Source organism: Prinia subflava, chromosome 8 (assembly GCF_021018805.1).
Source record: "Prinia subflava isolate CZ2003 ecotype Zambia chromosome 8, Cam_Psub_1.2, whole genome shotgun sequence".
Classification (NCBI taxonomy): Eukaryota; Metazoa; Chordata; class Aves; order Passeriformes; family Cisticolidae; genus Prinia; species Prinia subflava.
Genome location: NC_086254.1, coordinates 3,363,557 through 3,391,004, shown reverse-complemented (window position 1 = coordinate 3,391,004; position 27,448 = coordinate 3,363,557). Strand labels below are relative to the sequence as shown.

General features: G+C 54.3%; 1 protein-coding gene across 2 annotated transcripts in view; it reads right to left on the bottom strand.

Annotated features, from left to right (window-relative positions):
- The window catches only part of STX1A (syntaxin 1A), a 69,945-nt gene that overhangs the window by 38,040 nt on the left and 4,457 nt on the right, over positions 1–27,448 (bottom strand). For both annotated transcript variants that reach the window (XR_010081029.1, XM_063402400.1), the window contains exons 2-3: positions 17,085–17,162; positions 15,819–15,918 (exon numbers count right to left, since the gene is read on the bottom strand). Coding sequence is in view for 1 of the 2 variants with exons in the window: in XM_063402400.1 (XP_063258470.1) it covers positions 15,819–15,918; positions 17,085–17,162 (178 nt within the window). In the remaining variant the exon portion in view is untranslated. The remainder of the gene's footprint in view (positions 1–15,818; positions 15,919–17,084; positions 17,163–27,448) is intronic.

Sequence of the window (27,448 nt, the reverse complement as noted above, 5' to 3'; positions counted from 1 at the left end):
TTGCCACCTCTCCTCCCAACCTTCTCCCTGTGCTAAAAGGAACGAGAAAGGAAAGGACTGGCAGAGGTCACAGCAGCCGTGGTTCTCACCGGTGGCTTTGGCCGACAGAGAACTTTGGAACATCAGCCTTGTTCCCTCAACAAAACCTTCAAAGAGAGCTCCTGCCAGTCTGAGAACAGCAGCTCCCTGCAGCTGGGGAGAGCAGGCAGCATCACAGCTTGTACAACCAGCCAAAGGCAAAGGGAGCACAGAAAAACCCTTCCAGCCACTCTGCCCCTGCTCTGATTTCAGCCCAGAAACTTTTTAGGAGAAACCTGTGGGTTTCTAAGCACTGACTAATTAAAGCAACCACAGACACAAACTGCTCTGTCTTCTCATCTCTGCTGTTTTGCTCTAGATAAATGCTAATGCACCTACACTGCCTCAACTGCCCTCAGAGCTCCAGAGACTCCTCAGGGTCAGCTCCTCTTGAACCCAGGGGCTCTTTACCTGAAGTTAAGGTCCTCCTTCTCCTAAGCCTTTGTATGATCAATCTTTTAAGTCAATCCTTATTTAAGAGAATAAAGACCAATAATCATTTGTACTGGAAACAGTGAACTGGAAACTCTTTGACAGAACCTGTCCAGCTGTAATATCCAACTGATAGTTGCAAGTTTTGAAATATAGATGCAACTCAACACCTTTTCACATTGCAATAAAGTCAAGCAGTATTCAAACCCTTGCCCACAGGCACAGAATGAGGGATGGTTTCATGTCATGGCACCAGAGAAAGGCTGGAGCTGACACAGACTCACTCTGGTATGTGGGCATGTCAGGATTTGGTTATTTTCCATCATAACTTTCCCCAGAAGCTGTTCCCTTCATGGCTGTGGTTTGAAGGGCAGAGGAAAAAGTTTCCAACCTGGCACCAGGTCAGACTGGGCTTGGAGCAACCTGGGATAGCAGAAGATGTTCCTGCCCATGGCAGGGGGTGGAACAAGAGGAGCTTTTAAGGTGCCTTGCAACCCAAACCACTCTGTGATATCATGATCTGATGATACCCATCGCTTTTGACCAGACCCAGGAGGAAAAGGCTTCCACCAGGTTCAGACTGGGACTGTGGAGGTGACAGCTCCAGGAAACCAGGAAAGAAGCCTCTGGGTTTGGGAAATGTCACAAATGTCCTTGTGCACACACACACACACACTCAGCGGCTGGCTTGGAGATGGTGCCCATCAAAACTGACCAAAACAGCATCACATTTCACTGATCAATGGAATCATGGACCTAGAGTGGTCTGGATTGGAAACAACCATAAAAACTCATCTTGTTCCACCCCCTGCAATGGCCAGAAACACCTTTCACTAGCCCAGGTTGCTCCAACCCTCATCCAGCCTGGCCTTGGGCACTTCCAGGGATCCAGGGGCAGCCACAGCTGCTCTGGGCACCTGTGCCAGGGCCTGCCCACCCTCACAGAGAAGAATTTCTCTCCAATATCCAAAGTGCTGCTACCTCCAGCCCTGACCACCCCTGGCAGTTACAGAACAATGATGGATCACTCCCCTTACTAAAGGTGCACAGGGAAGTGGTTCACAGGTAATAAAGAATTATCTGCACACGATGGTCTTCAGCTGCACACACAGATTATTTACAGATCAGAAGCCAAGTCCTGACCTGCTGGATTCTATACCACTTGATTAATTATTTACCTCAAAGCTAATTAATCATCCATTAACTCTTGGTGAGCTCTTCTACCAGTAGGGCATACATTTAGTGATTCAATAAATGCTTCCACCATTTAGAGCTTCATATGATTAAGAAAAATCTTCCATGAGAGAGTCCCAGACATTGGAGAGGCCTTGTCCCAGGTGCATTTCATCTTTACCAGACAATTCCTGGGCTTTTCCCCAATCCTGTTATCCATGCCATGATGCTCAGTGCTTCTCCAGACAGCACTTCTTTTTAGTTGCATCCAAAGCAATTCCTTTATTTGCATTTTTGCTCATAAACTGATAACTTGATTAGGAAAATACAGTTCAGCTCCACCTCTGTGGGGCCTGGAAACTCATTAACAGTGCTGGGAGATAAGATGCTTAAACCTATTAAGCAGGCTCCGCTGGCATTAAAAGCAAGTTCAAGATTTGTTGCCTGCTCTCAAAACACATTTCTCTCCAACAGAGCCCAGGGGCTGAGGCAGGATCAGCAGAAAGGGCTCCAGGGACACAGGAGGAGACATGCCACCACAAGGGAAGTGACAGGGCCATCAACAAGCCACACTCTCCTTTGTGTTTGGCCTTAGTGTTGCCCAGCCAGAGCCTTTGTAGCCATCATGCCCAAAACATCAATAATTGATCCCATTTCCCCAACCACAGAATCACAGGACCAATTAGGCTGGCAAAGCCCTCTAAGATGATGAAGTCCAGCCATTCCTCCAGCACTGGCAAGGCCACTACTACTAAGCTACATCCACACATCTGTTAAATCCATCCAGGAATGGGGACTCCACCACTGCCCTGCAAGCCTGTGCCAAGGCTGGACAACAAATTTTTCTCAGCAGCCAATCTAAATATCCCCCAGTGCAACTCGAGGCTGTTTCCTCTTGTCCTGTCCCTGTTCCCTGGGAGCAGAGCCCAAGCCCCACCTGGCTCCACCTTCCTGTCAGGGAGGAGGTCCCTCCTAAGCCATGGCCCCTCACGGTCACTAACACAGAGCAGGCATTGCTCCTCAAGTGACAGACTGATTCCTTTGTCCCTATCAGCCAGATCTGTAAACATCTCCTGCTCAGGCTGGAATGTCAGCCCAAACTCCATCTCTGTGTCTCAGTCACCAGCCAGGATTTACAGCAGCACCTTCCCAGCCCATGTCCTCGTGTCACCGTCTCCAGAGGGGACTGCTCCCAACACAGCCCATCATCACCAGCTGGAGAGGAACTGGAGCGTGCTAACAGCATGACACATCCCTGCAAGGGCAGCCCAGCACTCCACCAATGCAGGAATTGCACCCATGAGCCAGCTACGTTGGGTAGAAGGTCTCAGGTGTGAGAAAAATCCTTCAGCATCACCACATCCCATGAATCCACCCCCATCCCCAGGCCAGGATATCCCTTTGGGGCAGCCTCAGCAGGCTGAGTGCCCTGACTAAGCAATGGGGCACCCAGGGGTGGGCAGCCCTGGGGTGCAGGGTGCTCCATCCCACCCTGTGCACACAGAGCTGTGGAGCTCTGCAGTGTGCACTGCTGAGCACCCACAGATCACAGGCAGGGGGTCCCAGCACTGATAATTCGGCAGCAGATTGCCAGGGAAGAAGCCAAGTGACACATCAGGGGGTGTTTTTCTCCTACTGAACCATCTCCAGCTCATAAGCAGCAATGTCCCATTGGAATGGCAGCACCTTTCCATGGTATTTCACTTTCCAGCTGCTCCCCATATCTGACCTCTGTGCAGTCCTTCAGTTCCCAAAGGCTGACATTTATTCTTGGAAACAGAGCTCAGAGTTTCACATTGCAACTTATTGATTCAAGCTGTGGGAAAACAAGAACAAAAACATCACATGCTGACTCAACCCTTTCCTAATTTTCTAGAATGTTTCTCAACTCTGACCAACACAACCATTTGCAGCAGGCATGACAGAACAGGTGAAGATGCAGAAGGAATGGATGGAGGAATGGATGGAGGAATGGAGGGTATCCTGCTGGTCTCTAGAAGAGGAGAAATTTAGATTACATATTAGGAAGAAATTCTTCCCTGTGAGGGTGGGGAGGCCCTGACACAGGCTATTCAGAGAAGCTGTGGCTGCCCCATCCCTGGAAGTGTCCCAGATCAGGTTGGACAGGGCTTGGAGCAGCCTGGGACAGTGGAACGTGTCCCTGCCATGGCACGGGGAGGAACAAGATTAGCCTTTAAGTCCCTTCCAACCCAAACCATTCTGCAAATCCATCATTTCACAAACTTCCAAACCTATGGGAGCTGCTGGCACTTGCAGAGGGGGAGCTCCAGAGGTGTTCTCTGTGAGAAGCCCCTCCCCAGGAGCTGCCCCTTTGCAGGGCACAGCCAGTGTCAAATGGCTGCAAAACAAACACTGCTGGCCAAAGCTGAGCCCATCAGTGCCAGTGCCTCAGATAAAGGCCACAAAACAACGTCCAACAGCAGCTGCGAGGAAGACATGAGAACATGTGAGAGAAACTGCCCTGCACACCCTGAGGCCAGTGCAGAAGGAGGGGCTGGAGGTGCTGCAGGCAGCAGAGCAGAGCTTTTCCCTGCAGCCCGTGATGAAAACCATGGTGAGGTGGGATGGTGAGGCAGGATGTCCCCCTGCAGGCATGGAGGGGCCACGCCAGAGGATGTGAATGTGTCCAGAAGGAGGCTGTGGCTTCACAGAGAGCCTAGGCTGGAACAGGCTCTCTCCTGGCTGTAGATTGAAGCTCTAACTGTGGCCCTAACCCCCAGAACCATTGCCCACCCACACCCTTCCCAGCCCTTGTCATTCAAGACCTTCAAAGCACCCACACAAGCTGCTATTCACCCCAAACTCTCTGAGCAAACAACATCAGCCTCACCAGGACCTGAGACAAGCTAGAGAGAGTTCACATTCATGGTGGGGGAAGAAGCCAGGAGGCAGACACTGCTCTGGGCTGTGGAATATGCATGAAGCCAAGCCCTAAGTCCTCCCACTCCCTCAGTGTCTTTGCCAACAGCTCAAGCTGGGCACAGGGGATGGGGACAACCCAGGAGACAGCAAAGAGCCTGACAAGGAGAAACAAAAATAAATCCCATGGTTTATTGATTGAGCTTTTGGGCAGCTCATGGCACCAAACCCTGCCCAGCTCAGGAAACAGGAGCTCCAAGTGGTACCCAAGAACGTCCCACAGATGTCCAGGCCATGTGCTCGTGTGTGGGCGGCCGGGCTGGTGAACAGCAGTGTGCCAGCCCTGCCAGTGGGAGCCCAAGCCCTTGGAAGGCAGGCAGGCAGCTCTGGGCAGGGAGAAAGGATCAGCCTGCAGGGGCTGGGCTGGCAGCTGCCAGAGCAGCCACAGCTCCGAGTCAGCAGCTCCCAGGCTCTCTGCAGGGCTTCCAGGAACAGCAAACGGGCAGCAGTGCCCCCACGGTGATTCATCCTCTTCCTGGGATGCAGGGAATGGTTATTCCCCACCCCTCCATGCAGCACCCACACGCCAGGGCAGCCCTGCAGCTGGCAGCACCCTTGGATCAGCTCGGGCAGTGGGCACAGACCCTGGAGAGAGGGGGCTGGCACGGGTGTCAGGAGAGGGGGCTGGAGCCTCACGCAGAAGGTGGGTGGTGCTGTGAGGCTATGAAATACAGGGATTTTGGGGGAGTTCAAGGGGAAATGGGAGATATTTGCTGTCTGAATGCTTTCCCCTAAAACAAGCGCTGAAAAGATTTAGAAGGAGTCAAACACTTGATTACTGCAGTGATTTTGTCAGACATAAGGCAGCACTGTGTGAACTGTCTCTAAAAAGGAACAGGATTATCATGGAATCGTTTAGGCTGGAGCAGCCCTCCAAGATCTTTGAGTTAAACTCAGCACTGCCACCACTAACCACATCTCCAAGAGCCACATCCACACATCTCTTAAATCTCTCCAGGGATGGTGACTCCACCATTGCCCTTCACAGCCTGTTCCACTGCCTGACCACACTTTCTGTGAATTAATTTTCTCAAGTCTTGCTACATCCTTTCAGAGAGTTGTAAAGAGCAAGAAGGTCCCTCCCGAGCCTCTTTTTCTCCCGGCTGAGCACTGTTTTCAGCACTAGGTAGAACACTGGATGCAGAACCATGCACAGCACCACAGCCATGGGCCAGCACCACTGGGCTGAACATCCTATTGCAGGTGTCTTTGTTTTGTCACTGTTCAGAAGGAAAAAGGTCGCATGTACCTCAGGAACACTCCAGAAGCACTCAGAGCAGCTGCAGCCCCATTCCTGAAGGACACAGCCAGCATTGCAGAGTGGTGGGGAGGGCAGAGGTGCACAGGGCCAGGTTTGCCCTGCACTGAGGCAGAACAGCTCATTTCACAGCTCCTGCCAGTTCCCAGCCTGAGCCCCTCAGACACTGGTCACTCGTCCCTGGGGTGGTTTTGTGAGGATTCTGCTCTGCACTGATCAGTCAGGGATGGGACAGGCACCCATTCCCACCCTGGTGTCAGACCCACTCTCCAGCTGGGCTCACCTGGTTGCTGCCCAGGACTCTCAGGAGTGTCTTGGAGCTGGACCCATCACCATCCAACCTGTTCTCCCAGGAGGCTGTCCAGTCTCCCACTGGGCATCCTGGCTCTCCACCCCTCAATTCCTCTTCCAATTTCTCCTCAATGTCTTATCAGTTGGTGTTGGCAAACCCAGCACAGCACCTGCAGCTTTCCCAGCAGAACACCCCACCAGCAGTGCAGAGCACCCTCATTTCTGACAGACACAGCCCAGACACGACACACCTCCAGGGGTAAGAGGAGCCACTTCTGGCAGGCTCCAGCCCTGTCCAACGTGAGGTCTCCTTTTGCCAAGATGTTTTGGGAAGAAGCTTTCCTAAGAAACTTTTCCCTTGGGAAAGGAGTTAGCAGCTACCAACAGGCTAAAATCTCTAAGGCCCAAAGATATCAGGCCCACAGTCTCCCATGCTGCAGCCATGGTCTCCCTTCCTTGGCACGAGGCCACCCACCTCACCAGCCCAGTCAAAGGTGCCCATGCACCCCCCAGCAATGTCCCACTCCTCCAGCAGACCCAACCCACCCGTGCTCCTCTGCGCCCCTGTAAACCACTGTGAGAGCTCCCAGGGTCCTTCAGCACTCATTTCCTGCTCTGGCTACCACTTCTCAGACTGCTTGCCTGAACTCTCCGTTTTTAATTGACCTCTTCTCCCTCTCCTCCCACCTGAAGCACAGCCACACACCTCCCCTGCAACACGCAAGTACAGACACAGACACCCAGAGACACACACAGCCACTGCCTTCCCAGAGTGAATTTACCCAAGTGGATTTTCACCAATAATTCCTCCTCAAGCTATTCCCAGCAGTTTTCCACTCACTATCCCTGACTTTTTCCCCTCTCAATAATTTAGCTGTAGCTTTGTAGAGTCAGTTCTTGGAATGTGCCCATAGCAGGAGCTCCTGGTGCACCCACAGTGGGATCTCCATGGGTGATGCTGAGGTCCCAGAGATCCCAGGACTTCTGGCCACCCTCCTCCTGCTGCCTGTGCTGCTGCCCAGCTCTACTGACCAGAACCTGCTGCTCCTGCTCTCAGCATGCCTAGAGAGCACCCAGTCTCCCGTCAGAATAATCTCAGGAAAGAGTAAAAGGATTTAGGGTTTGCTCAGCTCAGCCCTCCTAAACCCATTTCTGCAGATAAGGGATTATCCCCAGTGTCAGCACAAGACAATGGAGATTCAGCAGGAGAAGGCAGAGCTCCAGCTGCAGAAGAAATGCTGCTGGGGTGGAGGGAGCCTGCTGCAGAGCCCCCTCCGCACCCTGGGGTCCCTGCCCCTCCCTGCCCGCACAGGCAGCACCCCAGGAGGCCACACTGTGGGTGACAGGGCCCGTCCAGTGGAGATGTGGCTCTAGGGGTGCCCTCCTCACCCCACTGATGCCAGGCTGTCACTTCTGATCCTGCCCCTTCATTCTCCCAGCACTTTCCAGAGCAGCCCCAGATTTCTGCTCTTCACACCCCCCTTAACCAGCTCCCCTCACCCTGACAATGCCACACCTGAGAGCCAAATGCACGAGGAATCCCAGCCATGGAATGAGGAGGGATGGGGAGGGGATGGGGGGATCCTGGCTGCTGGAGGAAGATGAGAGAAACTCAACCACAGAGCAGTGTCTGTGACACCCAAGAGCTGTGCCTCTGATGCCACCAGTGCCACCCAGCACCCCACCTGCAGGGGACAATGCCACAGCCCAGCTCACTGCCCACCAGAGCAGGGTTCCTGGACGCTACAGAGGGGTCTCTGGCTCTTCTTCTCCCCTTGGTATACAGGGCCCAGCTGGGAACCACCAAATCCAGTAGAAGAGGCAAGGAGAGCCTGAGGACACCACAGGCACAGGCAGCCCCAGCCCAGTGCATCCAGAGATGGCTGGGAGAGCCCTGGACTGGGGCTGAGCTCTGCCAGTGCAGACAGCAAGGGGCACAGCTGCCATATCCCCTCACGTTTTGGCTCCTTGCTCTCCTTCCTCCCTTTTTGTGACCTCCCTGGATGACAGGACCTCAGGAGAGGCCAGAGTCACTGTGCAGCCAGCCCAGCTCAGCCATCCACCCATGTGGATCCCAGCCAGGGCTCAGGGACCAGCCAAGGCTGGAAACCACAGCAGGAGTGGGACCAAATTCACACAACACACACAGAGGATGAACCAGCAGAGAGAGATGAGGGTGCCATGGGCACCACAGCTCAGGACAGTGATGGTCCTGTGTCCCCTCACCTCCAGGGCTCCTTGCCTCCCTCTCTGTCCCAAGCACACAGAACAGCAGGGACTGAGGCACTGTCCTGGGGGACACTGCTGCCAGCCACACAAAGCCAGGGAGCCACAGGTCCCTCCTGCACTGGGATGGGAGCAGCAGCAGCACCTCTGGCAGTAAGGATGGGCTCCTGCTCCACAGTCTCCTCCTCATTGCCCATCACACCACAGGCTCTGGGGTGCAACAGCCCAAAGGAGATAAAGTTTTCCAGGAGCAATAACACAGGTTCCAGGAGTGCCACAACCCTTTGGGCTAAATAAAGCCCAAAATAATTGCAGGCCAGCAGATCTTGATTCTTTTTTTTTTTTTTTTTTTAATGTTGCCATGAATCAGACTCCAGTTGATTGATATTAACTCTGCACTCAGAGTGCTGGATCACCCTGCTCAGGGTGAGGGAGCAGACAATGGTGATCACGGAGCTGGGGTATGCAGGAGAACTGCACGGGAAAAGGGACTCTCACCTGGGATAACACATCAAGGGGAAACAAAAGAAAAAACAGGAGCACAGGAAGAGAGGACAGAGATGTCCCAGGACCCTCACTGCAGTGCTGGGATGATGCACAGAAAGCCCCTGTGTCCTGTTCCTGTGGGCAGCACCCAAGGGCTGGCAGTGCCACCGTGCTGGGCACGATGCAGCTGCCAGAGCGTCACACAGGTGGTGGCAAAGGGAAGGTGAGGAACAGCACGAGTGTTCCTGCTTCCATGACCTGAGCATCCCCACACCCACGGCATGAGCACCCCTAAACTCACTGCCAGGCACCCATGGCCTGAGCATCCCCACACCCACGGCATGAGCACCCCCAAACTCACTGCTGGGCACCCATAGCCTGAGCACACCCACGGCATGAGCACCCCTAAACTCACTGCCAGGCACCCATGGCCTGAGCATCCCCACACCCATGGCATGAGCACCCCCAAACTCACTGCCAGGCACCCATGGCCTGAGCACACCCACGGCCTGAGCACCCCTAAACTCACTGCTGGGCACCCATGACCTGAGCACACCCATGACCACGCTCACCCCTGTTCTGCCATGGCACCCACTGGACAGTGCCAGGAGGAACTGGGCTGGTTTAGAGCTGGGGGATGGCATCTTGGCAGCTCATTCTGGGGAGGCTGGAGTGCTCACTGCCTGGACAGCTGTGTCCACGAGCTGCCATTCAGCTGAGGCCCCTGCTCACACACAGAGGAGTCGCCCTGACCTGCCAGCCCTTGCTCTGCCCAGTCCTCCCAACACCCATTGCCTGTGGCCACCCAAGCACAGCACCCACCACCCAAACACAGCAAACCCCAGCCCATCCCACACAGACAGATCCCAGCAGAGAAGCTGAAGGGCAACCCAGTCTGAAAAGCTCAAGAAATGCTGACCAGCAGCTAGGTCCAAAGTCCTGGAGCCCTCACACCCTGGGGTACTCCACCTCTTTAAAACCAGAGCTGGGGCAGCTGCTGGGGCCTGGGAAGGCTGGGATGGTGCAAAGCCTGCACAAAACACCTGAGCTGCTGCAGTGACCTGGCAGGATGAAGCCAGAAGGACAAACAGCTCTTTAAGCAAAATACATTTGTTCCTGGGCTGACGTAGGTATGTAAATCGATCGTAAACAGACTCAGGCTGGAAATGAGACCACTGGAGGGTGTGTCCCAGAGTGGCCCTTCAACAAGGATTATTGGCAGGAGAAACAAAACTCCTCCAAGATGGAGCTGGAGCAGCCTGTGCAAGGGTGACAAAAGTATCTGTGTGACACAGGGACAGGATGAGGCAACCCAAGCACAGTGTGACATTGCCATAAGGGCCATGGGTAGTGTTAGCACCATGCTGCTAGGGAAGGCCAGGCCAAGAGGTATTGGAAGCAGTTCAGGGGATCCTGGACCCCACAGTGGGCAGAGGAACCCCCATCCCTGCACCAAACACTCCTCCAGTCTCTACATCACACACCAGGCTTGGTAAAAGGGGCAGCCACAGCTGCACAGACCACGGGTGTGAAGACAGGCTGAGAACACGTGCCCTTAGGGACCTGCCTGGAGGAGGAGAAGCAGGAAGCAAAGAGGCAGGATGCTGAGGGCCACAGGGGCAGATGGCACCTGTCCCTGCTGTCCCCATGAGTGCCTGCTCTGCTGTGGCTCTGCTGCCACACCATGGCCTTCCCACCCCACTGAAGCTGCTGGTGAGGACTGTGACACCCACCAGCTGCACTGGTGTGTTCTCCAGCCTCAGCCCCACTCCCGGAGCTGCAGGGAGCAACCAGAATCATCCAGCCTCCCTAGGCCACTCACAATTTTATGTCCATTAAAGCCACTCCACATCCTGACATCCAATTAGGTCAAGGGTAAAGTCCTGCACCCGGACCAGGGCAATCCCCAGTGCCTGCACAGACTGGGGAAGGCTGGGGAGATGAAGGGATGGATGGAGAACACACTGCAGAGAAGAACTGGAGGGTTATTGTGGGTGATAAATGGGATTTGACCTAGCCATGGGCACTGGCAGCACAGAAAACCAAGAATCTCCTGGGCTTATCCTCAGCAGTGAGGGCAGCAGGGAGGGAGGGGATGTTCCCCCTCTGCTCCGCTCTCCCGAGACTCCCTGGAGCTGCCTCCAGCTCTGGGGTCCTAGCACAGGACAGTGGTGTTGAACTGAGGATGGAGTCAGGTTGGACATGGGGAAGAAATGTCAGACCATGAGGAGCTGGCACAGGGTGCCCAGAGCAGCTGTGGATGCCCCATCCAAGCTGGAAGGGTCCCAGGCCAGACTGGACTGGGCTTGGAGCAACCTGGGACAGTGGAAGGTGTCCCTGCCCACGGTAGGGGGTTGGAATGAGAAGAGCTTTAAGGCCCCTTCCAGTCCAAGCCACTCTGTGAATGTATCCCTGCTTCAGGCCAGACTGCCTGGGCAGGGGCAGCTCCCAGCTCCATTAAGGCTCCAGATGAAGGGTGAGAGCAGAAGATGAGTAGGGAGGACACAGAAAGCAAAAGCAACATATCCAGGACATGCCCAGACACCTTTTCCCAGACCCTTTGCTCTGCTGGGGCTACACTTGCTTCATCTTCAAAGACTGATGAAGCCTGGGCTGTCCCCGATTCCCCATCCAAGGGAGGCTGGGAGAGGGTGAAGGAGCAAAGAGAAGGCAGCAGAACAAAGTCACCCTCACCTGTCCTCTCCACTGCTCCTCCCAAAGAAGCATCAGAGTCCTGAGTTCAACACAGCACTGCTGCAACTCCTGGTCCTCAGGAAAACCTCCTCCCTGCCCTGGTGGGACCAGGCACCAGGGGAAAGCAGCCCCAGGAAATCACTGCACGGTGGTAAGTGGAGTTGAGAGGGCACAGACAGCCATGTCTGAGGGGGGCAGCTGCAGCAGGGACCAGCCCCAGCCTTGTTCCTCCAGCAGCACCAGAGCAGCAGCTCCTTGCAGCTTCCCACTGGGACACACTCCCAAAGAACCTGCTGAGAGATGAGGCTGTGCTGACAGGACAGCATAGAGCCAGCTCAGAGGGGTCCAGGCACCACCTCAGCACCCAGAGAGCTCCAAATTGTTTTTTTTTTACACAGGCCAGTGCTTCCTCAACAGCATCAGACAGAAGTGAGCAGCTACAGCTTGTCTCCTTGCCAACTTGACACATCTGTCCACCAGAAAATGGTCTGCTAGGAATAACAGGGGCCATTCTCCAAGGAACTCCCAGCAGCCAGAAAGACTGAACAAAGTCACCTGTGCCCTGCTGTCGATCACCACCACCCTGAGCTTGCACAGCTAAACTTACAAAGCTGGAAGCCAAGCATTCATGGAAGTGAACCTCCCCTTCTGTCCTGGTGCAGCTGGAATGGACCTGCTCCCAGGGCTGAAATATTTATTGGGTCTCCCGGAGCCTGCGGAGATGGGCTGAGCTGACAGGCTGAGAGACACAGCTTGGGATGTGAAGGTTTGTGTTCCCAGAGGCAAGCCATGGAGCAAACAGCCCGGGTTACATAACGCACAGAGCCACAGAGCACGGCCGCCAGAGCGACACAACCTCAGAGAAAAGGGCAGAGAAACCCTTCCTGACCACCCAGGGAAACAACAAACGGGATTTCATCCCTTGCTGGCTGGAATGCCAACCAAAGCCACCTCCTGTGGGATGTGGCCTGGACCAAGGACCAAGCAAGAGCAGCTGATCCCAGCGCCAGGAGCAACAACGCTCGCAGCACTCACCGGGAAGGATTTTAGGAGCGGGTTTACCAGGAGCTGTGACTCAAATCTGGAGTATCACAGCGAGGGCCCCGACCCAAGGAGGAACACAGCCCCTCAGCTTTTGCAGTCCCACCCCAGTGCCACCACGACCCTGCCCAGCTGGGTGGGGAGACCCTCCCGGTGCCCCCGCAGCCGATCCCACCCTGCCGAGGCTGTCACCTCGCTGGCACAGTGGCACAGCCAGCCACTGCCCACCCACTGGGCTCCAAAATAAGCCCAGGCAGCAGTGGCAAGCCAGATCCAAAAACAGCCTGTGCAGCCAGAAGAGGGATCAGCAGGAAGGGAGGGATGAGCCCTCCCGTGAGACACGGATCCTGCACCTCCACACACCAGGCAGGTGGGTACACCCAGGGCTCACACAGACACTGGACCTCTCTTTCTCCTGGGAACAAAGAGCACCAAGGGCTTGCATCTGCTTAAGCACAGCCACTTAAAAAGCAGATTCCAGTGGGACTGTGCCCATGGAGTCCCTCTCTTCTCTTACTGACCCAGAGAAAGCAGCTATTCACCACCAGCCACCTCACTGGGTCTCTCCATCCATCCCTCCACTCCGTGTTCCAACAGCAATGCCCATCACTGCCCACACATTCCCAGACTACAGCCCAGCTCTGTCCCAGGCTAAAGCCCCACTCCAAAGCCCTCCAGCTCCAGGAGGGACTTGCTGGTGGTGTTTGAGGAGTTTGTATCTCTGAGGGAGAAGCTACACCCACACCACAGCAAGCTGCACAGCACATGTGCCTCCAGACAAGGACGACAAGTCCGTGACATTCTCTGGCTTCCTGGAGGAACATCCCCCTGTTTCCTGGAGGAACATTCCCCATCATCTTGCAGTGAAGGTTCCACATGACGCTTAAGTACTTGGAGATCACTAAGAAATAAGCAAGGTGCTGCTCCAGAGGGGACAAGCAGCATTCCAAATCCCTGCAGAGGACAACATCTTGCCCTGATGGCCAAGCCAGGGGCCACTCCTTGCCATGTGAAACAGAAAACCCCAATGAGCACATCCCAAAATTAGCCTCTCACAGCCTACATTTTAGTGTCCTTTGGCTCCATCCCCCTCCCATGCCTCACGGGAACCTGTTTCTGAATTTCCAAATTAATCTCCATAAATTCACAGCCCCGGGTCACAAATAGCCTTTGCATTAATGAGCAGGTTCTCTGTGGGTTCAGGAGCACACGAGGGTGGGGTGAGGCTGCCAGCACAGACAATGACCTGGCACAGCAGGTCCAGAGGAGGCCACCAAAATGGTCCAAGGGGTGGGACAAGGGGAGGTGGGGTCAGACTGGACACAGGGAAGAAATGTCAGACTACAAGGGTGGTGAGAGGCTGACAAAGGTTGCCCAGAGAAGTTGTGGCTGCCTCATCCCTGAAGTGTTCAAGGGCACATTGGGCAGGGCTTGGAGCAAATGGTCCCCTGGTCTAGACTTAGAGTGTCCCTGCCCATGGCAGGGATGTGGAACTGGATGATCTTTGAAGGTCCCTTCCAACCCAAAGCACTCTGTGATTCTGAGTCTGTCCATTGCTGAGCCTTACCACACCTCCTGAACACACCCCAGTGCTACAAATCACCGATTTCAGACTCATGTGTGGGCTCCTTTCTTCTTGTCCAAACAATTCTTGGTATGACAAACTGAATTCTCCACAATACCAAGGCAAAGTAACGCTGTAAAACAAACCCAGAAGCACTTCCAATGTCCTGGATGCCTCTGGAGTCATGGGAATGTCACCACATCTTGTTCACTGCAGATCTTAGACTTTTAAATAGATCATTGTGCTTTTAGGCCATGAGTGCCCTTTGCAGCCCCAAGTGGACCCGATGCCACTGCAGCAGGCAGGAGCACAGCAGCCCTTCTCTGAACACCCCCAAACAGGAACACTGCAGCATCTCACACTGAGAGCACAAGAGCCTGGAGGAGGACTGAGCAATAGCCTGAGACATGAACTCCCTTGAGAAAATCCCTCATTTCCAGGCTTGGCCAAGGAAATTTCAGCTGAGGAGCAGCTGCCAGGAGAGGAGAGCCTGTGACAATTTAGGAAGGGCCAGTCCTTTCAAGTAATTACAGTATCTACTGATCTGACACAGGGCTGGATCCAGGGCAGTGTGTGTGTGGGCACCCTCCTGGGACCTCTAGGCACAATTCCACAAACAGACATGGAACTGCAAAATGAGAAGTGGATGGGAAGAAGGTAGGTGACCAGAGACAGACCTGGTCTCAGCTTTCCAGCCTCTAAGCACTGGGAGCACGAGCAGTGCTCAGCCCATGGAAGCAACACCTTTGCCAAAATGAGGGCTGCCAGTGGCCCAGGGCCATCCTGGAGCATCCAACCCCCCTGTGACACCAGCACCACGATGGAGTTGGACAAAGAAGAGCCACCTGGGCTCAGTGCTACACTGCAGGTGGAGCCTGGGGCAGCAGAGCTGTTCCAGTGCTCCCCTCAGCCCCAGCCTGCAGGGCTCAGACCTGGGATCCACCCATTCCACAGGGAGGGCTCTGCAGACACCGAAGCTGGGCAGCCTCTGCTGGCCTCAGCAGCCCCCAGCCAGCTCCTCTGGCTGCCCTGGGAGGGCCCTGCTCCCCCCTGGGAACAGGGGACCACAGCACTCACAGCTCTAACTCTGCCAGAGCCCCCAGACACACAAATGTTGTCACCTCTTGGGTGCTCGAATCCCTGACTCCAGCTCCTGGCAGCAAACCTCTTCCCTGGAGGACAAGGCTGGGGAAGAAGGAGGTCTGGAAGGGATAGACTCCTTAACCAGCCAGCAACAAATTGTCCCCAGGACAGAGATGCAAGGTCCCAACAGCCTGCCTCTGGCTCAAAGAGGAGCTGTTACATTTCTGAGCCCTAGTAGGTGACACCTGGCCTGTTCTGCCTCATCCATGGACTTTCCCAGGCAGCCCAGGGCAAGACAAGAGCCAACCCCCACACAAACAGCCACTTGCTCTTCCCAGCCCCCACACTGCCCCAGCCTTTCAGAAATCCCCCTCTGGCAGCCTCACTGGACTCTCACCACCTCTGCAGGTCTTAAAGCCACCAGGTGAGTCCAAGCCCTCCCTCAGCACCCAGCCAGGGCCACCTGCAGACACAGGGGACTGTGCCTGGCTCCAGCCACCCCATCCATGGAGCCACGTGCCACAGGACACACGGAGCTCACAGCTCACTCACTCTCATCAGGGTTGGGTGAGGCAAGAATGGCGCTGTGCTTCCTTTTCACTTCTTCCACATTCTCTGATATTTTATCAATGAAGCCTCGAATTTCTTCCACCTGTGAAGTGAGACAACAAGACAAGTGGTCTGTGACAGATCTGGACTTTTGGAAAGTGAAGGGATTATTATACCCTATTCCAAAGCAACAATGGCATGTCTGAACCACAGCAAACATCCTCCTGGATAAATATTTCCCAACCTTAAAAATATAGCACCACTGTGGAATCAGATCTTCTCCATCCCACCAGCCAGCTCTGAGTCACAGCAGGGTAATACAGACTGTGTGTCCTGTATTCTTTGTGATACACTGAGAAACTTTGGGAATTTATATAGATCAGGATCAGATTGATTCCCAGACTCTGGGCCTCTGGCAGAACACTGCTGAGACTGCACAAGCCAGGCTGGTAGCAGCTCAGTCCCCCATGGCTCCTTGCTCCATAAAAAGCTCCAGAAACTCCCAATTTGATCCTCACCCCCACCCCAGGGAGGCCACATTTTCCAAAAGATTCATTCTGGCATTTCCCCTGCACTTCTGTGCTACAGGAAAACACAGGCATCACCCAGGAGGGGAAACCTCTCCTGTGCTCTCTGCCTGCCAGGCTGCTTACCCTCTAACTCAGCCTTCTCCTTCGGCTCACACCACTCCTTTGCTCATCTTCCTCCACCTGCACATCAGATTTATCCCAGTTCCCACTCCATTGCCTGCACAGATCCATTTTAACACCCCCCACACACATGCCATGCTAAGGGTGCGCTAAAAATCCGCAAGCAGATCTTACAGCCACCCACATGCCAGAAGACAACCTCTTGTTTGGGAACAGGAGGCACAAAATTAAATCAGCCCCATGCAGGGACTGCTGCTCTGCAGAGGTGCTCTGGGGAAAGGCCTGGGAGCTCCGTGTGAGGCTTCCCTGCTCCCATTGCCTAGGTAACAGCCCCATGGATGTCCTCCTGCTCCCCCTGCTCCTCCAGAACTTGTGGGGTTCTGGAGGAGCAGGAAAACATCCACAGGGCAGCACAGCCTCAGGCCTGCAGGGAAGCCAGGTTCCTGATGTTCAGCATTCAACATAACCCTGAGCATCAGCTGAGCAGCACCAGCCAGGGCAGGACCTTCATCCCCATCCCCAGTGGCTGCAGGAAGCTTGGTCTGTCCCCAACTCGCCCTGGTGCCAGCAGGAAGGTGTGAACCAGCCCAAAGCTGCACTGGAGGAACAAACTTCTCACCTGCTCAAAGAACTCGTCCATGAAACGATCCCGGTCCACGCTGACGGTGACTTCATCATCATCATCACTGTCCTTTGCCTGCAACAACACAGAGAGACAGAGGCATCAACGAGTGCTCTCTGCAGAGCTCATGGCTCTGTTTCAGGAGCTCCTGTGAGGCAGCTTCCCCTTCTCCTGAGCTCACGTGCTCCAAGGAGCTGGGGCAAACACTACCGAGAGCATGGAACACCCCAGGCACTGCTGCTCCAAGCCCCAGGACCCTGAGAGAGCAGAGAACAAACACATCCAGCAGTGAGGGACGGCCAGAACACCAGGGCAGGCAGGGCCCCATGGCACAGCCTCAGCAGTGAGCACGGGACACAGCCAGGGACAGCCCAACCATGGAGTGGGAGCCTCAGGGGCACCCTCAGCCCTGTGTGGGCACACCAGCTCTGCAGGGAGCAGGAACGGGAAACACCACGGGTTCCACCACGGGAAACACCGGGATCCTGCAATGGGAAAGCACAAGGGATGTCACGGTGGGAAACAACGGATGCTGCCATGGGAAAGCACGAGGGATCCTGCAATGGGAAAGCACGAGGGATGTCACGGTGGGAAACAAGGGATCCTGCCATGGGAAAGCACAAGGGATCCTGCAATGGGAAAGCACGAGGAATCCTGCAACTGGGAAAGCACGAGGGATCCTGCAACTGGGAAAGCACGAGGGATCCTGCAACTGGGAAAGCACCAGGGATCCTGCAACTGGGAAAGCACCAGGGATCCTGCAACTGGGAAAGCACGAGGGATCCTGCAACTGGGAAAGCACGAGGGATCCTGCAACTGGGAAAGCACCAGGGATCCTGCAACTGGGAAAGCACCAGGGATCCTGCAACTGGGAAAGCACAAGGGATCCTGCAACTGGGAAAGCACGAGGGATCCTGCAACTGGGAAAGCACGAGGGATCCTGCAACTGGGAAAGCACCAGGGATCCTGCAACTGGGAAAGCACGAGGGATGCTGTGATGGGCAAACATGAGGGATGCTGCCATGGGAAACACAAGGAATGCTGCCACAGGAGAAAGCATGGGCGATGCAGCAATTCGAAAACACGAGGGATGCTGCCACAGGAAACACAAGGAATGCTGCCACGGGAAAGCAGGAGGGAAGCTGCAATGGGAAACAAGATATGCTGCAATGGGAAAACACGAGGAATACCACGTCAGGAAAACGTTAAGGGATGCCATGATGGTAAAAACAAGGGATGCTGCCATGGGAAAACACAAGAGATGCTGCAATGGGAAACATGAGGGATGCTGCCACAGGAAACACAAGGAATGATGCCATGGGAAAGCAGGAGGGAAACAAGAGATGCTGCAATGGGAAAACATGAGGAATACCATGTCAGGAAAACATTAAGGGATGCCATGATGCTAAAAACAAAGGATGCTGCCATGGGAAAGCACGAGGGATGCTGCCATGGGAAAATAAAAGGAGTGCTGCAGAGTGTAGGAAAGGTGGGAGCAAACAGATAATACAGCAGAACTGGTAAAGTCACAGCAGGCAAATGAGGGGTTGTCCTTGTCTGCAGAAGCATGTGTGTCATTGTCACCAGAGATGAAAACACCTCGTGTCCCAGCAAGGCGGGGGATGCAAGCTCTCAAGGGAAGGAAAAATTACAGTCCTGCACATAAGGAGACATTTAAAAGATTATTATCCAAAGCAGCTACATGACGGAGGGAAATGGAAAATTAACAGGTTGGAAAAGTTTCTTCTTACTCCATATTTACAAGAGAGAAGAAGCCAGTGGAATGGAGATTTAAGACAGGACTGCCTCTGCTCATCTCATGATGACTGCAGCCTTTGCAGACAGTTACACATCACCCCATGGCCCCTTTGGACTCTGCAGAGAGGTAACCACCACAGTCTGCAGAGAGAGCCCTCTTTCATGGAAATAAGCCAGATGAAATATCTATTCTAAAATTGTCTTTCCACCCTACAGTGACTGATTTGGGTGGTATCATCCAGAGACCTCAGCTTTCAGCCTTGTGGCACTTTCTGCCTGGGTAACTCACACACAGTAATCCCATTCATGGTTATCCAGAGCCTCTGTGATCAGAGAGCTCCCATAAATCTGGGTAAAATCTCACCCTGACAAGGAAAAACAGGCACGGTGCTGCTCTTACCCTGTGGGCACGGAAAACTGTGCCCTAAAGTCTGAAATTGTGCCCATGTGCAGCACAGCCACTCAGGCCAGGAGCTGCTGGCACAGTGAGGCTGGGGCACGGCCAAAGCTGCCACCCTGGGGTGGGTTGGTCCATTTAAATCCCTCCAGTGATGGTGACTCCACCACTGCCCTGCACAGCCCATTCCTGGGTTGGACAACCCCTCCTATGAAGACATTTTGCCCAACATCAAATCTAAACCTTCCCTAGAGCAACTTGAGGCCATTTCCTCTTGTCCTGTCACTTGATAACCTGGGAAAAGAGAGTGACCCTCACCTGGCTCCACCCTCCTGTCAGGGAGTTGTAGAGAGTTAAGAAGGTTCCCCCTGAGCCTCATTTTCTCCAGGCTGAGCTGTCCCAGCTCCCTCAGCTGCTCCTGGTCCTCCAGACCCTTCCCCAGCTCTGTTCCCTTCTCTGGACATGCTGCAGCCCCTCAATGTTTTCCTTTTTGAGGGGCCCAAAGCTGACCCCATGATCTGAGATGCCTCAGCAGTGCCCAGCCCAGGGGACAGTCACTGTCCTGGTCCCACTGGCTGGTCTGTGCTGGTACAAGCTGGGGCTGTGCAGTCCCTGCAGCAGGCACTGCCTTTGCATCAGGCAGGGCCAGCTCTTCCCCTGAAGCTTTTTGCTTCCAAAATTCTGCAGTTTGCTCACACCAGGTCCTCACCACTTCTCCCATTCCCCTCGGCAGTCACAGTCTGGCACTGAGAGCCAGAGCACAGCTCAGGCTTCGGGCAGAGCCGGATCCATGACCACATCCAACACCTCCCACACCTCCCTGGAGCCAAGGGCAGGATTTGGCCACAGGCTCTTTTAAACCCTTCCTGCACACCAGCCAGCCCATTCCCTCCCCTGTCCCCTGTCATCACTGCTCCAGCCTTGCTCAAAACCATCTGAGCACAGTGACAGCTGTCACCCTCTAATCCCAACCCCAATGCCAACTGTGCCACTCCTTCAGCCAGCAGCAAGCCTGGCTGTAAGCTCAGGTCCACTTGGGGTCAACAACTGGTTCCAGAGCAATGCCCACATACACTCCATTGCTCCCAGAGCATCCCAAGCACTCCCCCAGCACCCACAGCACACGGGAGGAGGGCTCACCATCGAGGAGGTCACAAAGAACCATGTCCTGAAGCTGGGAATGCATGGATAGATCTTTGCTACAGAGATCCAACCATGTTCACATTCCACTTTACATATCACACATGCCTGCTAGGTTTGTGCTGTGCTTGATTTTAAGCATCAACAGCTTTTAAGCATCACACACTTTGGTGAGGATGGATCAGGAGATTCTGGTGGGTGACAAATGGGACTTGACCTGACCATGGGCACTGGCAGCACAGAAAGCCAAATGTCTCCTGAGCTCATTCTCAGCAGTGAAGGCAGCAGGGGAGGGAGGGGATGTTCCCCCTCTGCTCCACTCTCCTGAGACTCCCTGGAGCTGCCTCCAGCTCTGGAGTCCCAGCACAGGACAGTGGTGTTGGGTGGAGGGTGGAGTCAGGTTGGACATGGGGAAGAAATGTCAGTCCATGAGGGTGGGTTGCCCAGAGCAGCTGTGGCTGCCCCATCCCTGGAAGTGTCTGAGGCCAGGCTGGACAGGGCTTGGAGCAACCTGGGATAGTGAAAGGTGTCTGGGCCCATGGCAGGAGCTGGAACAGGATGGGAAGCACCAGTCAGCCCCTGCAGCACTGTACAGAAAAACATACCTTCAACACAACTTCCCCACAAGCCTATCCAGCCTTTTTGGAATCGTTCTGGTGGGATCTCAATTTGCCAGAACTCTGAGCCCCTTTCTGAAGCCTATGAGTGGAGTATTCCCACTGTTAATTTTAAATGCAGGCTTGTACAGGAACCAGCAAGGCCAGGGACTGGCAGAGAGGAAGAGCAGCAGGAGAGCAGGGTACCTGCCAAAGATGCTCTTCTCCTTGTCACCTCTTGCTTGTCCTTTCCACACCCAAAACAGACCTGGCTCATTGCCCAAAGGATGCCACATCCCTGCGTAGTCCTATCCATGCTGCCCACCAGACCCTGCCATACCCAGAGATCCCAAAGGAAGGGCACCCACCACCCACAGAGGGGGTTTCTGCTAAAGCCACACACAGCCTTGTCAGAGGCACTCATGGTTGGGGTAGACCACTCCTGGGAGCTGATGGGCAGGCAGAGTGATGTTATTTAGGGCAGGCACTGGACAGGGGGAGCGGCACAGAGCCCAGCCAGAAGCCCCATGAAGAGGAAATTACACAGATGGAGCCTGCTGGTCAGGAGGACACATGTCACTTGTCACTCCGGGCTGGAGAAGGGCACCATCTGTCCAACCCACGTCACTGGAAACACCCTCAGTGCTGTACCAGCCCTGACCCCCAGTGTCAGGCTGATCATCCCACCCCAGCACCCCGAGCCAGTGAGCAGCAGCCGTGGCTGGTAATGGGTGACCTGGACTGGCACCAGAGGAGATCCCACTGGGAGAACAGCTCACAGGATGCAGGGCACTGATGGATCAGCTGCTCCCAGCATCTCCCTCCACTCTGGCCCTCACTGCTCTACCCAAGCTTGAGATGTCTCCCCCTGATTAATTCTAGTACAAAAGTAGGAACGAGACCGAAACTTTCCAAAGGAAATGGAAAGCATCACACAGCAGTGTTTTGGCTTCACACATCCCAGCTGTGAGCTGGGTTTCCAAAGCCACATTGAAAGCTCCTGTCTCAGTCAAAACTACCTGCAGGTGCTGCTCAAGCAGCACAAGCAGCAAACAATTCCCCAGCCTGGGAATTCACAGTGTCAGGCACAGCATCCTCCCAGGGCCCCTTCACCTCTGCCTCAGACACTGCCAGGCAGCACCAAGGACCCAGGGCTTCCAGGCTTTCCCCCCACATAGGGCAGGTGAGGATAACCCCTCTTTTGGAAGGTTTTTATTTCTCCAGTCCAGCAGAGGCCAAGCAGTGGCACCACATGGGCACGGTCCTGGCTGCTGGGGTGGCTCTGGGAGCCGCTGCCTCTTCAGTGCCAGTGAGAGCAGGAGCCAGGTGGGGAGGGCAGGTCAGTCAGAGCTCCTTCAGCGCTTCTGGAGCCTCACAGGGTTCAAAGTGCCCTCCACAAGGGCCAAAATCCCAAGTGGAGGCAGAGGCAAACCATGATATCACCCTTGACAAAAAGGAGTAGTGGATGGGAAGACATCCAGAGCCCCAGAGCACCCTGGCTCTGTAGGTTTTGCAACCAGCACATGCTAATAGATTCATTATTGTACAAATTACATGGTTCCAACCCACCCCAGTCCCTCTCCAAGCACTTTCTGAAAGAGAAAGGAGCACAGAACACCTGAGAAGACTTGATGCTTGCTCTCCTCCAAACAGCAAAGCTGGCAGGGTGGGCTGTGCAGGTTTCTGTCACCTCAGCAGTGGGCACACACAGCCCCAGGCTCCTGTCCTCTCCTGTCAGTGCTGCAGATGGATTGACCATGTCCAGATGCACCCAGGGAGCTGCTGCAGGCAGCAAAGGCAGAGGAACAACGGGCTCAGCCACTGCTGGGCACATCTGAACCCAGACACATCCCCAGACCAAGCCCTGCTGGCACATTTTCCTAGGAAACATCTGTGTCCAAGCAGGCAGTGACCCTTGCCTGCCTCCAGCACCCCACAGGGCTGTGGGCCAGGCCTTGCTGCCTCCCACCCTACCAGAGAAAAGGCAAGCCTCACAAAAGCACGAGGGAAAGAAAGAGCCACACCAGCTGCCATCCCCCTTCCAGGGACCACTCAGTTAAGTATGGAGAGGCCTCATCCCTGAGATGCAGGAGGCTGCTCAATGGCTTCAGTCCCAGGCTGCATCTGTTTGTTTATATTTACAAACACCTCCGTGCTGCTCTGCCCAGCTGAAGAGATTCCAGCCATCTGGGCTTGCCTTGCTTGATGAAATGCTGCCCTTTCTGTAGCCAGAACACAGCGGGACGCACAGGCTGCTCCTGGGGATGCCTCTGTGGGTCACGCCTGGGATCGTGTCCCCACACAGAGTGGCACACGGGGCTCCAACACCCAGCAGCAGTCACCTTGACCCCACATCCAAACCCCCAAGCCCAGGCACTGCTGCTGACACCGAGAGCTCCCAGGGCAGCTCATTCCAGCACACAGCTGTGCAAGGAAGGGCAAGGTCTGAAGAACTCGGCAGCGAGCAGCACTGACATCTCAGCCATCTCACAGAGCCTAAAGGACACGTAGGAGAGCATGCAGATCTCTGGAAACATCCCAGCCTGGCTCTGGGATGCTTGGCAGCACAAGGGCAGCTCAGCACAGCCCCACTGGACAGAGCAGCCATGGATCTCCCACTCACTGAACGAGTCCCTCACCCTAGGGCTGCCCTGACCTCCCCACCCTTCAGGGTTTGCTTTAGGCATCTGCAGCAGCCAAAAACTGTCCTTCAAGCAGGGCTGAAGTGCTGCTCCTGAAGGTTTCCAGGGAGGTGGTGTCAAGGCAGAGCACAAGGACAGCCGGAGGGTTTGCTCCCAGTCCTGGAGCACTGAACCACCCAAGGCCATGGTTTAAACCACCTGTGGTCAGCCTCAGCCCTTTCTGCAGACATACAGGACAGCTGTGCACCACGAGAGATTGGGAATTCCATGGCACACAGCCCCCAAACTCACTGTGTCCTATTCCAGGACTAAATCCAGCTGGCAGCCTGTCACCAGTGGTGCTGTCCAGGGATCAGTGCTGGGGCCACTCCTGTCTAACAGCTTCAGCAATGATGTGGGCAAGGGGATCGAGGGCACTCTCAGCAGAAGACACCAAGCTGGGTGAGCTGCTGACCTGCTGGAGGGCAGGAGGGATCTGCAGAGGGATGTGGATGGGATGAATCAATGGGCCAAGGCCAATTCTATGACATTCAACGAGGGCAAGTGCCAGGTCCTGCACTAGGGTAAAACAACCCCATGGAATGCTCCAGGCTGGGGGCAGAGGCACTGAAAAGCTGAGAAAGGCCGTGGGGTGCTGGCTGGCATAGCTGAACATAAGCCCAGGTGGGCAAGAGGCCAGTGGCACCTGTCTTGTATCAGAAATAATGTGTGCAGCAGGACCAGGGCAGTGCCTGTCCCCCTGTGCTGGACACTGCTGGGGCACCACAAACCCTGGGCTCAGTTCTGGGCCCTTCACAACAAGAAGGTGATTGAGGGGCTGGAGTGTGCCCAGGGAAAGGAAAGGAGCTGGGGAAGGATCTGGAGCACCAGGAGCAGCTGAGGGACCTGGGGGCTCAGCCTGGAGAAAAGGAGGCTCAGAGGGGACCTCACTCTCTACAATGCCCTGACAGGAGGGTGGAACCAGGTGAGGGTCAGGGTCTGCTCCCAGAGAACCAGGGACAGGACAAGAGGAAATGGCCTCAAGTTGTGCCAGGGCAAGTTTAGATGGAAACTGGGGGAAATTTCTTCAGGGAAAGGGCTGTCCAGCCCAGTTTCCAAGGCACAGGCTGTGCAGGGCAGTGGTCGAGTCACCATCCCTGAATGGATTTAACAGATGTGTAGCTGTGGCACTTGGGGTTAGTGCTGGCCTTGGTAGTGCTGGGGAAATAGTTGGATTTTAGAGGGGTTTTCTAACCTAAGCAATTCTGGAACTCTAATATTCACCACAACCAGCCCAAACCTTCCCATTAACAACTTTTTTTATGAATAAAAGTCCAAGGTACAGATGACTTCAGCATCCAGCAACATCTGCATGAGTCTGCTGGTATTTCCAATTTCCAACACTAGCAGTGCAAGGGAGAACACGATTTCCAAGAGTTTTGTCCTTAGGTGCTGGCTTGCATTGCTGTAAAATAATTCCTAGCTTTGGCACAAAGTTCAAGCCTTTTATCAGAACCATGATCACTCTTAAGCTCAGTTTTAAAAGCAAACAGGTAAAATTCTTCTTAACTCTGAGGAATAAGTGTCAGAGGTGACAGAGTTGCCACCAGTCCTGGAGAGGGCAATGAGCTGAACTCACTGACCTCCTTCTGTAGCTCTGAAACATGGACAGCACTATCACCTCCTGGAAAAGCACCCGTACTTTACAGCCAGTACTTTATAAATTTACAGTCATGGCTGGAGAACAATTTGGTTAAAAGCAGACTTAAACAATCTGAAATTAATTTCTTAATGTCCTGTAAGTGCCACCATCATTGTTACAGTTCCTATGCAGACCAGAGCTTCCCATGGGCAGCAGAAGGACCTGCAGCCACAGCACTCATCTCTTATCTCCACCCCATTCACTCAGAGAGGGCTCTGCTGGGATCATCACCGTGCTCTGGTGTCTGCCAATGTCACCAAGCCCTGGCCATGCCCACTAGTGACACTGCAGTCTGTCCTAGGAAACTCTCAGAGAAAAAAGAAGGAAAGTCTCAGGCAGAGAAGGTGACACAGGCAGCACCCAGTTCCCATGGCTGTGGGATCAACACAGTCCACAAATCCCATTTATTCCTCAAACCCCATTACCCCTGGCAAACACGCACTCATGGAATATACTGATTTGGAATGGACCTTCAAGGATGCTCCAGTCCAACCCCTTGCCAACCTTCCACCAAACCAGGTTGCTCATGTGGTCATGAAAGCTCAATGATGTTTCTTTGGTGCTCTTGTCTAGACCCTGTCAAAGAACCTCAGAACCATCCAGGTGAGACACTGATCCTCCCAAAAGGCAAAGATCCTCTGGAAAACCAAAGCAAACAATTATTTCATACACAAACCAAAGTGTGAAGAACCTGATGGAAGACCAGCAATGGCAGACAAAAAGGCAGAGCTCATACTGGAAAACCTGCAGCACACATCTGCAGAAGTACAGCAGAATGGAAGTGGCCACAGTGGCAGCACTCTCCTGAAAACTCACAGGACAGCGAGCAGAAAACTTCATTTTTAGTTATTTACCATGAAAAGAAATCTGGGTCTGCAAGTATTCACTAGAATCTGGGAAATTGTACTGTTAACAGAAAGTTCAGTCCCAGCCTGCAGCAGGTTTTGATGCTGCACCCTGCAGGTCTGTCCCCTGCACTGGGGTGTGTCCTGAGGGGCCTGTGGATGCCTGAGGAGGAGGAGGCAGCAGGGAGGAGGAACCTTCTCCTGTAGAAGGAATATGCTGGCCTAGGAGCAAATGAACACAACTTGGGTAAGAGATTTGGAATTCTACAACCAGTCAGGAGCTGGTCTAATGGAAGGTATCCCAACCCATGGCAATAGGGTTGGATGACATGGTTCTTTGAAGGTTCCTCAGCAGCTGAGGGGAAACTTTTCTTGAGCCTGAGCTCTCCAGGGCTGCTGGAGCAGAAGGAATTCCTGTTCTCTGGATGTCTCCAAGAAGAGCTTTTGGCCAGCAGATGTCCTGGGCTCCACTCACTACTTCCATCACTCCTGCAAAAGGTGATGGAGGAAGAGACCCTCCTGCCAGGGGAGAGCAGCTGCACCACTACGGAAAATACTCAGAGTATCACTGAAAAAGGCTGAAAGGTGTTTCAGAACATCTCTCATGTGGGACCTGAGCACCCAGAGGTCAGTCTGCTGTGTCAGCCCCATGCCTGGAAGTGTTCAAGGCCAGTCTGGAGAAGATTCAGAGCAATCTGGTCTAGTCAAAAGTGTTCCTGCCCATGGCAGGGGTGTTGGAACCAGATCATCTTTGAAGGTCCTTTTCAACCCACACCACTCTGTGAGCCCATGACACACTACATGCACAGCCTGCCCCTGTTCACAGCCTAAGTCTGCTTCCTGATTTGGGGAGCAAAAGCAGTGCCCACATTTCCAACACCAGCCCTGGTTCTGGCCACTGCAGGCAGGGGCACAGGCAGAGGTGCCAGCAGCCTGTGACACATCACCCCTGCCCTCTCCCCTTCTCTCAGTTCAGCAAAACTTTCGACTCCTTGTGCTTCCACAGTTGCCTCGTTTCATATTTTTCCTGAGCAAAGGCAGCCTCTTTGGCTCTGTGCCTGGTCTGGGCCTGACACAGCACTGCTCCATCTCCATTTCCCATGCTGTCCTCTGCTTGCCCTCCCCTCCCCACGCATCCCCTCCAGGCTCATCCTGCAGACACCGTGGTGCAAGGACACTCCCCTGAGGCAGGTGTGCTCAGGTCACCTGGAGCCAGGACACCACCACACACTCTGTCTTCCTGGTCCTCCATCCGGGCTCGCTCTCCTCCTTTTTGCTAATATACATAATTTTCTGGAAGAA